This window comes from Arvicanthis niloticus, chromosome 5 (assembly GCF_011762505.2).
Source record: "Arvicanthis niloticus isolate mArvNil1 chromosome 5, mArvNil1.pat.X, whole genome shotgun sequence".
In the NCBI taxonomy this organism is placed as follows: Eukaryota; Metazoa; Chordata; class Mammalia; order Rodentia; family Muridae; genus Arvicanthis; species Arvicanthis niloticus.
Genome location: NC_047662.1, coordinates 25,823,664 through 25,839,743, shown reverse-complemented (window position 1 = coordinate 25,839,743; position 16,080 = coordinate 25,823,664). Strand labels below are relative to the sequence as shown.

Genomic DNA, 16,080 nt, shown 5'->3' with positions numbered 1-16,080 from the left:
CACACTGTGTGGTCAGTTGGTACTCCTGTTTCCTCTCCTGCACCCCTCAGGTGATCCAGCAGGCCCTGCACAGGCAGCCCAGCACGGCGGCGCAGTACCTGCAGCAGATGTACGCCGCCCAGCAGCAGCACCTCATGCTGCAGACGGCGGCCTTGCAGCAGCAGCACCTCAGCAGCGCACAACTCCAGAGCCTGGCAGCAGTGCAGCAGGTGAGGGATGGCCTAATCCTGGCGCCCAGGCTCTTTTCGAATCAGCATTGTAATACAGGAGTGATACGAGAGGAAACAAGTCCTATCGCTTTGCCTCCCCAGTTCTGCTCAGGGTCCCCACGAAGCCCCCAAGAAGGAGGTATTATTGTCACATGTCCTTTAAGCTGGTGAAAGACAGATACCAAGGCCTATTGCTCATGAGTGGAATATCCGGGGTTCTCACCTGCTGGCCCAGCAAGTGCTGGGTGAGCCCATTTAGAGACTGGTGATGCTCTCTCCTTCCACTGAGGGAGACATACGCTCACTGATGGATTCATTCCTTCAACCCAATGCAATGTTTTATGCATCTTCTGTGGGTGAAGCTGATGTCAGGCACAGCGTGCACTGTGTACCCTGCCTCCTTGGATCAAATAACAAGCCCTTTATCAATGCTGTGATTCTTACTAATAAACTGCTGCAGCTGGACCCCAGGAGGCTGCAATTACATCAGGTGGTCAGGGAAGCTCTCTCTGCCAGAGTAACACTGAGTGGCCAGAGGAGAGGGGCAGGTTGGACATTCCAGTGTGCAAAGCTCTCATGTGGTACCAGTGACCTCAAGGATGGAGTGGGTGGGGTGGAGGTCTGGAGAGAGCTGGAGTTGTTTGCTGGGCAGTGGTGATGGCCAACTGTCAGAGTACCAGGGCTCTCAATGGTTCCTACACAGATTCAGTTATTACTGGTGCTTTATGAGGCAGGAGGCCAGGCCCATGTGGAAAAGGAAAATGGGGTTAGGCCCTAGGGACTGCTTTCCTGATCACTGTTCAGAGCACTTCCTGGAAAACAGTGGTCCGTGAATCACTGAGATGGAAGACACTAATGACCAGAGTTTGTTCTTTTCCAGGCAAGCCTGGTGGCCAACAGACAAGGAAGTACTTCCGGTAGCAGTGTGTCCTCACAGGCCCCCACCCAATCTTCTTCAGTGAGTATGGTACGGGAATGGCAGGCAGAGTCCACATCCATGGACCCGCTCTTGCCTACGATGCTTGCTAGTTCCTGGATCCAGCTGAGGGGAAGCCTTAGCCATGTAGGGTCATAGCTGGAATCAGTTGCTCTTGCCAGGAAAAAAAAAAATAGGCGTGCTCTTTCTAGCTCTGATATTAATACCCCATCATCTTCCTGGCGTCGAGGTTCGGTTGCTAACTGTGCTTACACCGTAGGGTCCAGCCTGCAGCTGTGTGTCCAAGCCAGCTATGGGGTAGAGCTAGAGGAACCACCTAGAGCCAAGAGCAAGAGATGCACCTAAAGGACACCACATAGGCCATAGAACAGGAAAAGAGGGAGGAAAAAAAATAGAGGGGACACTGCCCAGGCCTCCAAGGGCTCTGCTCACCCCAGCCTCTGGGGACACTGCTTGCACCAGCCTCCTGTTTTCTAATGTGCACATCTCTCTCATCAGCTCAATCTGGCAGCCTCCCCAGCAACAGCCCAGCTTATCAACCGGGCTCAGAGTGTCAATTCAGCCACAGCCTCGGGCCTTGCCCAGCAGGCCGTGCTCTTGGGCAACACATCCTCTCCTGCTCTGACTGCCAGCCAAGCACAGATGTACCTCAGGGCACAGATGGTGAGTATGTGCATCCTGGGTGTGTCCCTGGACTGTGGGGACATAATCAGGAAAGATGGGAGATTAGAGAGAGGAGCAGAGGACACTAGGAACCAGATGCAGGAGGAAGGGGATAGAAGAAGACCAGAGACTGAGTGGGAGGCCATAGGGTTCAGGAAGGGCCAGGTCTAAGATGGAGCCAGGGAAAGTCACCCACAGTGCCTCCCTTCCCTCCCCAACTCCAAGCTAATTAGGTAGACAGGGAAAGATGCATGCCCAGATGGTACCTAGAACTCAGAGGCGAGCAGACAGATGCTAGCTGCTCCACAGAGATGAGCTGGCTCCCATGACAGTCCTCTCAGCTTGACCTGTTCTACTCTGAGGCAGGTGAGCTCATCCATGCAGAACATACCCGAGTTGGCACTGGCATGCCTGGAATCTCTCCTTTATGTCTGTCCTTAAGGGGTCCTTAGGTCTGGGAACAGCAGACTGGGAAGCAACCACATAACCGTGGTGGGCTCCAATTGACAAGTCCTCACTCATGTGCCTCATGCTGAAGAGCTAGTTTTCTCTTTTACCCATGAAGACACCATTCTGAAGACAGTGTAGTCCCTCCCTACCTCTGCTGTTATGGCCAGAGCATCACTCTCAGGGCCATTCTGGTCTTGTTCCCTAATTTTTCTTACTGGTTCCGAGCTTGTCACTGCAGGTACTTTCCCCTTCCCAGGCAATGCCTCAGACAGCATATGACGGACTTCCATGTCCCCAGCCAACTAGCTGCCAGCCACACTTCACTTTATGCCCCCACTGGGGTCCTGATACCCATCTGCTGCCCCCTGAGACCAGAATGTACACAGAAGGCATGATCCAGGAAGCCCCACCACTGAAATGAAGGCCTCCTGCCCAGACACCAGCTTATCCACATGCATGTGGAGACAGAGCCACACAGAGGTCAAGGTGCCTGCCAGCTCATTACCTGTACCCCTCCAGATGAGATGCAGTCACTGTAGCTCCAGGCCATCTCCTTCCTCTGCTGTTGCTGCTTCCAGATTCCCCTCCCCACCCCTGCTGAATCAGAGCTTGACCAGAAGGTGACCATTGTGCACACCTGATTTAATCCTCTTTGAAAGATAGTCTTATTCTGATCTAGCCCTGGGGGCAGAGGTATCTTAGACCTGGAAGATGGACCTGTGACAGCTGCCCAAGGTTCCTCCTCACCAGGACTGAGGAGACAGTGACTGATTCTGAGGAGATAGAGTCTCTCAGAACAAGCCCCTCACAGAGGGCTATCCCCTAACTATCTGGCTTGGCTCATCACACCCCAGGCCTTTTAAGATGTCTGTTCAGTGTCCCTGGGCTTCCTGCCTTCTTGGCTTTGTGTCCTGCTTGTCTAGCTGCCTTCACGTCCATTCCCTGGTTAGACTATTCTACCCTGTGGCTGAGCCCACACTGGGCAGGTAAAAGGCACCTCGGTCCCTGCAATTCCAGGCCCAGCCAGGTAACTTGGTGCAGGCAGCTAGGAGCCTAGGCCGCACTGTTCCTTTGTCCCCTCAGCTCATCTTCACGCCCACGGCCACCGTCGCTACTGTACAGCCTGAGCTCGGCACTGGCTCCCCCGCTCGGCCCCCTACCCCTGCCCAGGTGAGGATCCCGGGCTTGGGGGTGGGCAAGGGGGTGGGTATCTCTTAGAGGGGCAGGGGCGCTGGCAGTGAAGAAAATGGGCTCACTAATTAATTCTCATCCAGCTGTCCTCAGCACCTCTTGGCTCTGTCTTGGTTCCTCTGAATATAGGTAGGCAGCAGAGGGCATCGTGAGCCAACACTGAAGGGTGGGGAGTAGAGGCAGGGGCATACTGAGAGAAGGAACAGGGTGGGTCCTGGCCTCCTGCCTTCTGCTACAGCACTAGATGCTATTCCCTGTGAGAAGTCTGGGGGGACCTGATTACAGACCTCTTTGTCTTCCCACCTCATCTCCAGAAGGGGGACCCAAGCTCAAGGATGGAGAAGCTAGTTATGAGTCCTGCACTGCCTCCCTTTGTCCAGCAGAGAGCAGCAGGAACCAGGCTGAATAAACATGCAGCTGTCTTGGAAATGCCTGGTGTTGACCTGATTGTGAGGACAAGCTGATCCTACGCTTGCCTGTCATTCTTAACCCGGTTTTCTCCAAACCGTGCCTTGCCTTAGCGAGATGCAGTGAATCCCGAAAGTGTCAGAGGGGTGGGAGTAAAAAAAGAAAGGCACTGGCTTTCCTGCCTCTGTCCGCCCCAGCAGGTCAGCCCCAGAATTCAGTTCTGATCACTAACCATACTTCCTGTGTTCTTTACAACCTCCGCCCACTCCTGGCTTCTCTCTCAGCCCCTGACTCCCCACCCCATGTGTCTCTCTTTCTGCCATCTCTTTTCTCTCTGTCTCTTTCTCTTGCTTTCTCCATTTAGAACCCATTTCATGTCTGTAGTCCTGGATCTGCCCTAACTTCCTCTCAGGTGTGTGTTGCTGCTGCTCCGGCCTGCATTCTCTGGACTCTCACAGGCCCCTCTCTTTCAGGTACAGAACCTGACACTCCGAACACAGCAGACACCAGCAGCAGCAGCCTCGGGCCCTCCCCCGACCCAGCCTGTCCTGCCCAGCTTGGCCCTGAAACCCACACCCAGCAGTAGCCAGCCTCTGCCTGCCCCACCACAGGGCAGGACCATGGCTCAGGGGTCCCCTGCGGGTGCCAAGCCTAGCGTGACTGACAGTGTACCGGAGCCACTCAAGACAGGAGACGGCAACAACATGGAGGGCCGGCCTGGACCTGGCCGAGCAGTTTCTGCTGTGGCCGCTCACCCGCTCATTGCACCAGGTAAGGTCCCAACAACACGGTAAAATCTGGGTTGTGGAAAGAGAGCCTCCCAAACCTTCCTTTCCGTGTGTGCATTAGGACACCAGCCTCTCCCAACCCTGGGGTGTTTGCCAACTCCAGGCTCCTGCCCATGCTTAGTCTGACTTTAAGGAAGGAAACCACATCCTTAAGGATAAGCCTTTTTACTGACACAGCTCCGGCTCTGGGAGCCTGTCACAGCCTTAGCCCTGAATGGGTGGAGACTGGTAGTTGGACTATTTTGGGGATTCCCAAAGTTAGTGAAAGGGATGTGGCCAGCCAGAGCTTGTGAGAGCCACAGGCAGAGGAGGGGCAGGAAGCTGACTCTCATCCTTCAGTGACCTCGGCTAACTAATGTGGGCAAGGCTTTCTGCCTCCTCTGAGTATGCAGAGGCCAAGGAGATCAAGGAGGGTGGCCTGTTCTGTGTCCAAGCTCTGAGCCCCACAGGAGAGTGGAAGGATTACCTTACCTGGGGGACAGGAGCCAGGAACGGCTTGCCAAGGATCTCCACTCTTGAGAGTAAATATAGAAGACTGGGGGGAAAAAAAATAGCCGATTGTTTGCAGGGCACATTCTGCTAACAGGGTTGAATCAGTGGTCTCTGACCAGCCCCCAGCCCTGCCCACTGAACCTCCCAACACTGGCTGTCAATAGAAAATCTGCCACGGGCTCTCTCTGGAAGCAAACTTTGTAGTCGAAGGGACAAGTGTGAGCAATTCAACAACAGAAATAACAACAGAAGTACAGTAGGGATTATCCTGCTTGGATTAAAGACAGTGTCTGCGGCCGACCCCTTGAGAAAGCCACTAACCTTCGTCTTCATCCACACCACTGAGAATCCAATAGACTCCACGTGGTCTTTGAAGTTTTCTTCAGAATCTGTCACTAGATCGAAACCAAGGTTGTTAGGCTGGGGCGTAACATGGTGACTTACCTAGAACATAACTTACCTAGAATATGTGAAGCCCTGGCTTTGATGCCCACTGTCACCAAAAAGGTTTAAAAAAAAAAGTCAAAGTATGATTTCTAACCTAAGAGAGCATACAGTTAAAATCAAATCCACTGTAGGTGTGGCAGGCCCAGATGACCAACTCAGCGCCAGGCAGCTGGTTCTGGAGTGCTGTCTCTCAGAGGATGCAGCACCTGAGTCTTCTCATGTAGCCCAGGCTAGCTGGAACTCCCCATCTTCCTGTCGCAACCTCGTGAATACTGGGGTACAGGTATGTGCCGACACACGCAGCTGGTACCCGAGTCTTGAAGAATGAGCAGAAGTAGCCCAGCAGACCAAGTAGGGATAGCCACCCTAGGCAGGCACAAGGAAGCACAGGTCAGGCTTGTGAGTACAAGTCATTTTTTTTAACCTTTTGGAGACTTCAGAAATCACCCAGGACAAATGACAGGTTAACCGCCTTGCCTAGGTCTTGCCTGAGCTGAGGAGGGAACCCCCCTGCAGGGGTCCAAGGTTCCCAGTCTTCCACCTGCCTGGCATTGCTATTTTTAGAGACTGCTCCAGCTGTGTTCTTGGGTGGAAAAAGAAACTGAGACTGGACAGCCAGACTTAGGGGAGCCACATGTGATGAGAACGTTAGGCTCTTCCTCCTCCTCCTCCTCCTCTTCCTCTTCCTCTTCCTCCTCTTCCTCTTCTTCATCCTCCTCCTATTCTTCCTTCTCTTCCTTTTCCTCTTCCTCTTCCTTTGATTCAGTAACATTTAAAGGTTTTTGCTGAAAAAAATCATAAAATATATTATCTTTTCCTCTCCCCCAATTCCTACCAGACAGATCCTCCCCATCCCTAACCACCCAAACTTCTCCCTCTTTAAAAAACACATACACACACACAAGCAAACAAGAACAAAAACCAAGAAATCAACATCAAAATGAAAATCATACAAGCCAAAGACCAATAAGACAAAAATGCCCAAACAAAACCAGATAAAATTTCTGCAAAGCTAGCATTGCCTTTGTTCTGTGTTGGCCAGTTACTCTTGGGTCTGGGACCTATCCTAAAGTGTGGTTAATACACCAGTGAGACGCCATTGGAGAAAACTGGTGTTTCCTTTGCCAGTGGGTATCAGTTGTTCATAGCATCTTGGTTAGGGCTGGGAACCCGTGTCCACTTGCCCCTCTCATCACTGACAGGCCTTGTGTGTGCTGCCACGGTCTCTGTTCATATATGCATCAGCCCTGTTGTGTCTGGAAAACAGTTCCCTTGGCGTTATCTATCACCTCCAGCTCTAACAATCTTTCTAACTCCTTTTCCAAAAAGGGTCCCCAAGCCTTGAAGGGAAGGGCCAAAGCCCCACTTCTAGGTTCCATAGGGGGAGCAATTTCAGGACCCAATACCTTGGGAATCCCATTCCTACCCAGACCAAAGTGTAGCTTCTCTCTAGAGCAATACCAGCCCCAAATTCTAAGGATTTTGAAATAAAACAAAGCAGGTCTTGAGTGGCTCCCGAGGCTGCTGGCATCTCTGTGATCTCCAAGAAGCTAGATAGACAGAGAGAGGAAAGATGCCCACGGCCAGTCTATCCTTTGCTGGAGAGAGTGCGGTCTGTGCATGCCACATCTTTCTATCTCTGAGAGAGCCCTTTCTCTGTTTGACAGTTGGGAGATCTCCCCAAGAACTTACATCATACAGCCCCCAGAGTCACAGGGAGTCAGTGAGGGGCTGGGTCCAACTCCACACCCCATTTCCTCAGCTCTGCACCCGCAGTCAGTCCAAGAGCCACTCCCAATTCTTACTGTGACTTGGAGCCCCCTTGCCTCTCCTCTTCCCAACCCAAAGCTCAAAGAGCCTGGGGGTTCTAACTAAGGCTGTTTGGTTGATTTGCAGATCCAAATGGCTACTACTCTCTGCTCTTGACCCCCCCCCCAAAGGTCAACAGCAGTGAACCAGCAGTCTTAAGGGCCCAGGCCTAGGTGTGATCTGAGCCTGACAGTGTGGGTGTGATGCAGATGAGACCGGTAGCCCCACAGAACTTTCCGTGGAGCAGCTGTGTGCTGAGGAATACAAAGACCCTCTCCCCAGAGACACAGATCAGTGGGCTTGGCATTGTTCCTGCCTCCCACTGTCTGGCCCATTCTTCCTTTCTCTCCCACCCCCCACCCCTCCATAAGCCTCTCCACTCCTGACTCCCACCTCCCAAAAGGAAGGCAGCTGGGGGAGGCTTAGGAGCCACTGGGCCTCTCTGGCCCTGTGGAACAAAAAGACTGAAATAATTCTTTCAACCTGATGGGGGGTGGGGGACAGAGTAAAGCAGCACCTGTCAGACCGCACAGTTCCTCGGGCTCAGAGGTGATGGCTGGCCTTCTGCCCAGCCAACCCACTGTGTGTCAATGAGGAAGGGGCGAAGGCGGGAGAGCCGAGCGGGCATGCTTGTGCTTGTGAGAGAGCCCTGTACACTAGAGGAGAGTCTGTTTTGTTACGGGAGCATTTTTTAAAGCTGGCTGCCCCAAAAGGAAGGTAGGCAGTTGAGACTTGTGGGGGGCAGGGTCTGAGTAGCAAAGAGGAATGTGTCTTCCCTGGGGGTGTTTCCTCCAGAGAGGCAAGCCCTCCTGCCCCAGCTGGGACCGCTCCCACTGACAGCTGTTTGGGGGCAAAGCCCCTCCCCCATGGCAAGCTCCCTGCTGTTCCTGCTCCTGTCACCTTGGCAACCAGCTTCTTTAGGCTGTGCAAATAGAAAAGGTCCCTTATGCCCTGAAAGAGTGTGGATGGGGGGAGGGGAGGCAGGGCAGGAGAGCAGAGCCTAAGATGTTGGGCCCTGGAAGAGAGGCAAAGGGTCTGGCCTTGCCCTTTTTAGGGCAAGGGGGACTGGAGCATGGAAGGCAGAAGAGGACAGACAGAAGGGTCCCGTGGGCCCGGCCTCTGGGGCAGCCAAGACAGGCAACCTGACCATGGCTCCAGCTAGGTGACTTGTTTCTTTGACTTACCATTCTGGGTGATAGACTCCGGGCTCTAGGTAACACTCAGGCCTAATGGTGAGGAGACAGTTGCTGACCAAAAGGAGTGTGCTGTTATAAAAGGGAGTTGTAGAGTCTTTGAAGATCCTGACCCCTTTCATTCAGATGTACCTCCAGATGCCAGGTCTTTGTTCAGTCTCCTCAACCGCCTCAGGTCTTGGCTCCGAGGGGGAATCTTCTGATGGGCAGGCCTGCCACGTAGCTGTTTTATCACAGAGTGGATTTGTGTCAGGGTGCAGAGATTTCCATCTGTGATAGGCTGGGCTTAGTGATGCTTTCTGGTTCAAGGATTCTTGAGAACTGTGTATATTCCTCCCAAAGCAGCTGCTGAATTCATGGCTCACACTTTTACCAGGGGAAAAGATACAATAAACAGCTAAGCGTGCAGGTGAACCTGCTGTCCAGCTGCGGATCAAAATTGCCAGCGATTTTGCTGTTAAAATCATAGAACCAGCCTTGAAAGTTATTTCAGCTATCCACTGTAGGACCAGATTTAGATTATGAAGACTCTTAGGCTCAGGGAAAACTCAGAACACATCAGTTTCAGTAGGGGGTGGAGGGTTTACTCAGGATCCTTCACTGTGTAGGTGGATGTGAATGTGCGCATACACTGTGAGCTGCATATGTGTGGCCATGCGTGTGTTTGTGCCAAGAAAGAGAAAACCAGTTGCGGTGCATATCTCCTTTCACCCCAACGGTGGGTAGCCCACCTCACAGAGGAAGAGCTCATGGTGTCCACTGAACAATCGACAGCCATTCCCAATCATTTTCTCAGTGTCTTCAACTGTTCCATTCAGTCCAAGAAATATCCATTTGATACATATCTTGTGCCCGCCACTACACCAAACCAGTGTAGCTTCTGCCAAGGGTAGGGTAAGACAGAAATACTAGGTTTTCCTCTAAGGTTGTTTGGCAAGGAGACTTGTACACAGGGCATTTGGTGGTCTTACCTTCTGACTGCCAAAAAGGCCTAAGGACATGAGGCCCACCAAAAGAAGTATCCCTTTGTGGCAATCCTGTTTTTATACCCAGTTACTTCTTATGGGAAATTTTCCTTTATTCTCCTTCCTTCAAAAGCTGCTGCTACCCAAGCCTGGAGGGAACTCATCATTGGAGATTCATGGATTGCTTAAAGTCCATCTAAAAAGACTGTCCCTGTCTACTCATGCAGAGAAGAGCTTCAGTCCCAGCCATTCCCTGAAAGCTGAGTCACACAGGCATCTCAAGAGAGGAGCAGTCCCTGGGAAGTGCTGTCCTGATTAGACCCATGCTGAGAGCATCTTCTCTTCCCAGGCCTCTTTCCACAGACATCCTGGGCTTCAGCAGTGCACAGTGAGCACCTGGCAGTCCCCAAGTGTGTGCCTGATGCCCACCTTGCTTCCCAATGCTAATCCTCTTGCCATTGACTTTTGTAGGCTGATTGGGCTAAACCTATTCGGGGAAGCCACCTTTGGAAGTGTCCCTCCAAAGCTGAATCCTCATGTGTGTGTTCTTTATATTCATATTCACATTTACCAAGCCCACAGAGTCTCTGCCAGCTGTCTGATCTGGCTTCAGAGAGGTCTGCTCCACAAGCAGGTAGGACCTCTGATGATCAGGTCCTGGCAATATTCAGCTTCCTGGCCTTTCCCCTGACCTTGCATTGCCTCCTTGGGATTCAAAAAGGCCAATTCACCACTCCCAAAGCAGTTTGTTGGTAGTGTCAAGGGGAGTATGGTCTCCTAAGCAGAAGGGCTACCTATGAGGGGGCACTGGCATGTTCACTTGTCCCTGGTTGTATCTACTGCTAAGATTTGTCAATAATAGGTGTTGATCTCAAGGCTGCAAGTATGCAGGAGACAGTTCACTGTTCAAGAAGTTTCCCACGCGCTCTTAATCTCTTACCCTCTTGCCTCTCTGTTCCCTCCCCACCCTCTTCCTCTCTACATGGTCATGGCTGGCCTCTACTTCTCTACTGCTCTGCTTCTCTCTCTCTCTCTCTCTCTCTCTCTCTCTCTCTCTCTCTCTCCCTCTCTCTCCCTCTCTCTCTCTCTCTCTCTCTCTCTCTATCTCTCTCTGCCTCTACTACCCTCCTGGCTCCCCTCCCCATGCCCTCAATAAACTCTATTCTATAATATTAAAAAAAAAAGAAGAAGAAGAAGAAGTTTCCCACTCCAGCCTGCAGGCTGGCATCTGCCCATGTTTTTCTAGGTGTCCAAAACTAGATTATGAAATCACATGATCAAGGTAGGGTGCTCATAGGGAAGAAACAGTATCTCTTCTTAGTAACCACTACATTTCAAGATTTAGAAAGGTAGCATAAACTTCTGACATCTAGTCACTGAGGGAGCATCTCCTGAGCACCTACTATAGACTAAGTACGCGGTCCCCCAAATGGAGTCCAGTAAAGAGCATTTGGTGGTCTTGTCAGATGGTTGGCCACAAAACACTCTGACTCATGGGCCTCACCAAAAAGCGCCTGTTTGGTGGCAGGCCTGTTTCTATGCCTCAGTGCCTCTTACTGCTCCTTGGTTTTGTGTCCTTCTCCTTCACCAGCACCACCCCCCCACACACACCATAATGGAAAAGTGTTGGTGAGACCTTGCAGAGCACTGATTGATGTTTTGTAGAGCCAGTGCACTGGGTTTCTCAAAAGCAATGGACTTTCCAGAGGGTCCTTAGGAAGGAATAAGGCAGATTCAGAGATTTCTGGGCATTTGTAGCTCACAAGTGAGCCCCATCCTGGCTGTAGGGAGTGGGGCATGGTTTCTTCTGGTGTCAAGGCTTCAGTGGTAAAAGCCCTCCTCAGTGCCCCCCTATTGTCTTGGGAGAGCCTTAGGAGAGGGCAAGAGTAAACTGATGTTGCTTTGGTTGGCCGCAGGCAGTCTCTGAGTACCTGTAAAGTTGTAGAATAGTCTGTTGGACTGTGCAGAATGACAAAGAAACTCATCTTTTAAATTAAACAAATGCATGTCTTTTTAGTTAATACTAAAGTATGCCTTCAACTCAAGAGGCATTCCCTCTGGCTAGAAAGATTAGGGCATATGTATAGAAAAGCATTTCCCAAAATTCGATTTCACTGAAGACCCGTGTTTGTAAGCTGCACCTTCGTTGACTCTGAGAAAGAAACACTGTCAGTCAACTGATACCACTTTGCTGTGCATCCTAATTAGAAGATACTGATGTGCAGTAAGGTGATTAGTGTTTACAGATCAATGGCATGCAGATTTAAGCAAGGTGATGTTACCTCACAGTGGATATCACAGAAGCATCTAAGAAAACACCAGTAACTATAGGTTCTGGCAAATGGAGAAAACAGGAACAAAGCCTGATCCCAAATCCTGAAACCAGAGGCCACTGGACCAGAAGGAGCATATTCCATCCAAGGCAAGCATTGCTGTCGGGGCCCAAAGGCACACAGCGACAGACAGACATGCCATTTCATGGCACATGTAAGTCAGTTAAGGTTGCTGAAGGCTAGTCCAAGAAGGTAAAGGGCAAGATGGGACAGGGCTTCCAGGGAGAGCAAACTAGTTTGAAAGGTCATACTTGTCAGCCACATTTGGGCCCAGATGGAAGAAGTTCTGTGGGAGAAACAGGTCCCAGAAATGGAGCCCTACTTTGCTGTCGTCTAGTCAGTGAGCATTACTAACTGAGCATCTACTACATTCAAGCGGTTTAGAGGAAACAAGTGGGTGGCATAAATTCTGCCCACCAAGGAGATTAGTGGTTTCCTGAAATAACTATGACATGGGCATCATGCTTAACCCCATTTTAAAGATGGGGGCCCAGAGATCCAGAGCTAACCAGCGTCACACAGCTGCTAAGTGGCAGAGCTGGCACTCAGATCCAAGTATAATGGTTCTGAACACCCCCACCCCATCCCCCGACAATCAACATACTGCTTCTTGGAGACTGCAGAGTAGAGCATCTCAGTGGCAGCTCAGAGAAGGAAGGATCCTGGCAACGGTGCAACCCCAGAGGACCAGCATTCGGTCTGTGACCTGGACCCAGTGGCAGCAGTGCTGTAAAGGAAACAGCAAAGCTTGCTTGGCCAGATAAATAATTAAAAATAAAACATTAGTTTATGCTACAGAGAGCTATTGAATGCCAGGGCTTTGGACAACTGGACAAAGGGGAGCCCTTGCTGCTTCTTAGTCAGGGGTTGTATCTGTGCACTCGGGCGATTCATTAGAACTCTGTCCATAAGATGGATTACAGCAGGAAGAAACCAGAATCAGGAAGACTAAGTAGAAAGCTACTGCAATATGCTGAACAAAAGGATTTCTGACCCAGGATAATGCTGCAGTTAAACCATGCTCTTCGCCTCTTATTAACCTCAAAAGATTAATGACACACACTTCCCCAAAATGCCTCTCCTGCTTTGACCTATGAGCTCTCTCACCCTTCGGAGCTTTTCCCTGGCTTGGACCAGATATGGCATCGTTTGTCCTGTAACAATTGTAGTTTCACAGAAGTGCCACAGTTCGGAGCAAGCGTAGGAGGAGGCGACTCACAGGACAGGGGCCAGGAGGCCAGCAGTCCCCTTCCCAGATCTCTTGGTGTGGAAGCTCTATGACACATTGCTGCCGTCATCAGCTGACTGAGAGAGACGGTGCCTCGGTGCCTCGGCTCACATCTTTGTAGCTTCTCCTCCATTGTTGCTGCCTCAGGCCTGTGGCAAGGCAACGCATCCTGGAGGGAGCCCATGGCAAAATGAAAACCACACCCCTCATGGCCGGGGATCTGGGTGTTCTGGGTGTTCTTTGCCTCCTAACTGTCCCTTTATGTTGTTTAGCATTAGAACCTTTTTGATCTTCAACCTTGTTTTTCCAACCTCATAAATCCTGAAATATGTTGTACATGTGCCTATTCACTGGTGTATGTGTGTGTATGTGGGTGTGCAGGCCAGAGGTTGACATCGGGTGTCTCCCTCAGTTACTCTTCACCTTATATATATTGAGACAAAAATCTATCATGTGAACTCCAAGTTCACAAATTTGACTAATTCTCTAGCCAGCTTGTTCCAGGAAGCCCCTGTCTCCACCTCCCAAGTGCTGGGATTATAGATGGGCTGCCATAGCCACCCCACCCCTGGCGTTATGTGAGCACAAGGGACCCAAACTCTGATTCTTATATTTACACAGCAAGCAATTCCCCATTAGGTTGGCTTCCCAACTACAAGACATCCTGAGTTTTAAAACCGTTTTTCTAATGATTTTCACCAAGATGTAGCGCTAGAAGACATGTGTGATCTCCTAGACAGGATCTCTGTTGCACCGAAGCCCTGAAGGGAAGCAGCCCTTGTCTTGGGTCTCATAGCAGCAGCTGGTGGAGCATCATCCACTGATGCTCTTAGCTCCCCAGACCTGGCTCATCTCCAGCTCTCCCTCAGAGGGCAGCTTCTGGAACAACTCTGGCCAGCATCTCATCCACTAGTTATTCTAGTCTCTGGAGCCTGGTGGCCCCCACAGGACTCCTCAGCACCTCCCAAGTGTCTTACCAAGAGTTATCTTTATGCCTGATGAACAATTTTGGTTTTGGTTTTGTTTTGCTTTGTTTGGTTGTTAAGCTCTAGCTATCCAAAGAGGGATTAGGAGACAGGGTTTAGGCTGTAGCCACTGTACAGTTTATAATCCCCAAATGCCTGCTGGCGGTGTCTGTAGAGGCTCCTCCTTCCACTCAAGACCAGCACATCCCCTTAAATTCACAGTGACCCCCGAGTTTTTTGGTTCATCATTCATTGTCCTCGCAAGACCCTACTGTGCTGGCCTTATGCACCCCATCTCCATGGGGGCCAGCCCCCGGGTGGAGGGCCATTCTGCTCATGCTCCTGATACCTCTTGTTTCTGCTCCTTCTCTATTCCTTTTGGCAACCTGCTTGGAGTTCCATGTCTGCTATGACAGCTAGAAACTTACATGTTAAGAAGTGAAACTGAACGAAGGACACACGGCCCCTAACTCAGTTGGGAGCCTCTGTGATTGCAGACTAGGGTTCTTGGTAAATCTGTCTGTTCTTATGTGGTTGTACAGATCTGGTGTGACTGTAACTGTGGCCCTCTATGTCTGGCTGGTATACCTACTCACTCAGCTCACTGGCTCTGAGAGTCACTGTGGAAAGGGGCATCTCAGTAGGACATTTTCCGCTGACCTGTTAGCATTCTGAGCTGGCCTGGGTACTCTCCCCGCAGAGGATTTGCACTCTGAACTGGATTTCCTGAGTCATTATTACGTATAAGGCAAAAGCTAAAATCACAACAGGGACTACTAAAAGATGTAAGAATCCGAGGTGAGGGTGAGGGGTAGATGGTTCAGTCAGTAAAGTGCCAGCTGTGCAAACATGAGGGCCTGATTTTGGATTCCCAGCATCCATTTACAAACAAACAAACAAAAACATGGATGCTGGAGTTGGGAAGAGAGATGGACAGATCCCTGGAGCTAACTGACATGCCAGCCTAACCAAACTCACTCCAGTATCAGTGAGGCACCCTGTCTCAAAGCAATAAAGTGGAGCGTAATGGAGAAAGACACCTGGCTAGGACTTCTGCCTCATCACACATGCAGACACACATGCACATGTGCACATTACACCCCCCCCCCCCCCCGCCGCCACACACACACACACCAAACCCTCACCTCAGAGAGCCAGCCTTGTTAAAATGGAAAGAAAACTGGCAACATATGGGAACTCTGGGTCAGGACAATAACCTGATATGTTTATAACATGTCCTGTTAGGTACTAGGTTGTTTCTGGGTAAAGGAGACATGGTAGTTGCTAAGGTAAGGTTCCCCATCTGGAAAGGAAGATCTAACACAAGAGAGGCTTCCTGGCTCTGGCACTGGGCAGGCGAGTCTCCATGCAAAAGATAACAGGGAGGAAAACTGGAGACCATGGGAAACTGCCTTTGTGTGTGAAGGAGGTTGACCGTGCTGTCTTACCTGGCTCTTCTCTCTGCAGCTTACGCTCAACTGCAGCCACACCAGCTCCTCCCACAGCCACCATCAAAGCACCCACAGCCCCAGTTTGTGGCCCAGCAGCAACCACAGCCACCACAGCCTGCACCCCAAGTCCAGTCCCAACCCCAGCTTGCCCCAGTCTCCCCAAGTCTGGCCCTCCAGTCCAGTCCAGAAGACCATGCCATGTCTCTAGGCCCAGTGACACAGGCCCTGCCTCTCCAGTGCTCTACGGCCCATCTCCACAAGCCAGGGAGCAGCCAGCAGTGCCACCTTCCCACACCAGACACCGGGTCTCAGAATGGACATCCTGAGGGTGTGTCCCATGCCCCCCAGCGAAGGTTCCAGCACACCTCAGCTGTGATCTTACAGTTGCAGCCCGCTTCTCCAGTGGTAAGCAGCCTGGCATCAAGGTACTGGGAACAGTAGGGAGGGCCATGGCTCAGGTGGTCCTACACTCCTGAGTCCAGGTACATCAGTGTAGGCTGAAAGCTGAGCTTGTCTCTGAATATCTCCAAGAAGAAGAGAGGGCTCTCCCT

At 51.1% G+C, this 16,080-nt stretch overlaps 1 protein-coding gene across 4 annotated transcripts in view; it reads left to right on the top strand.

The window, feature by feature from the left end:
- The window catches only part of Phc2 (polyhomeotic homolog 2), a 99,985-nt gene that overhangs the window by 55,267 nt on the left and 28,638 nt on the right, over nt 1–16,080 (top strand). The window contains exons 3-8 of one of the 4 annotated variants that reach the window (XM_034502203.2): nt 51–209; nt 1,090–1,167; nt 1,645–1,809; nt 3,343–3,429; nt 4,332–4,629; nt 15,546–15,934. In XM_034502203.2, the coding sequence (XP_034358094.1) occupies nt 51–209; nt 1,090–1,167; nt 1,645–1,809; nt 3,343–3,429; nt 4,332–4,629; nt 15,546–15,934 (1,176 nt within the window). Of the gene's footprint in view, nt 1–50; nt 210–1,089; nt 1,177–1,644; nt 1,810–3,342; nt 3,430–4,331; nt 4,630–15,545; nt 15,935–16,080 lie in introns of all 4 variants that reach the window. The other 3 variants (XM_076934169.1, XM_034502204.2, XM_076934170.1) reach the window with 3 other exon arrangements.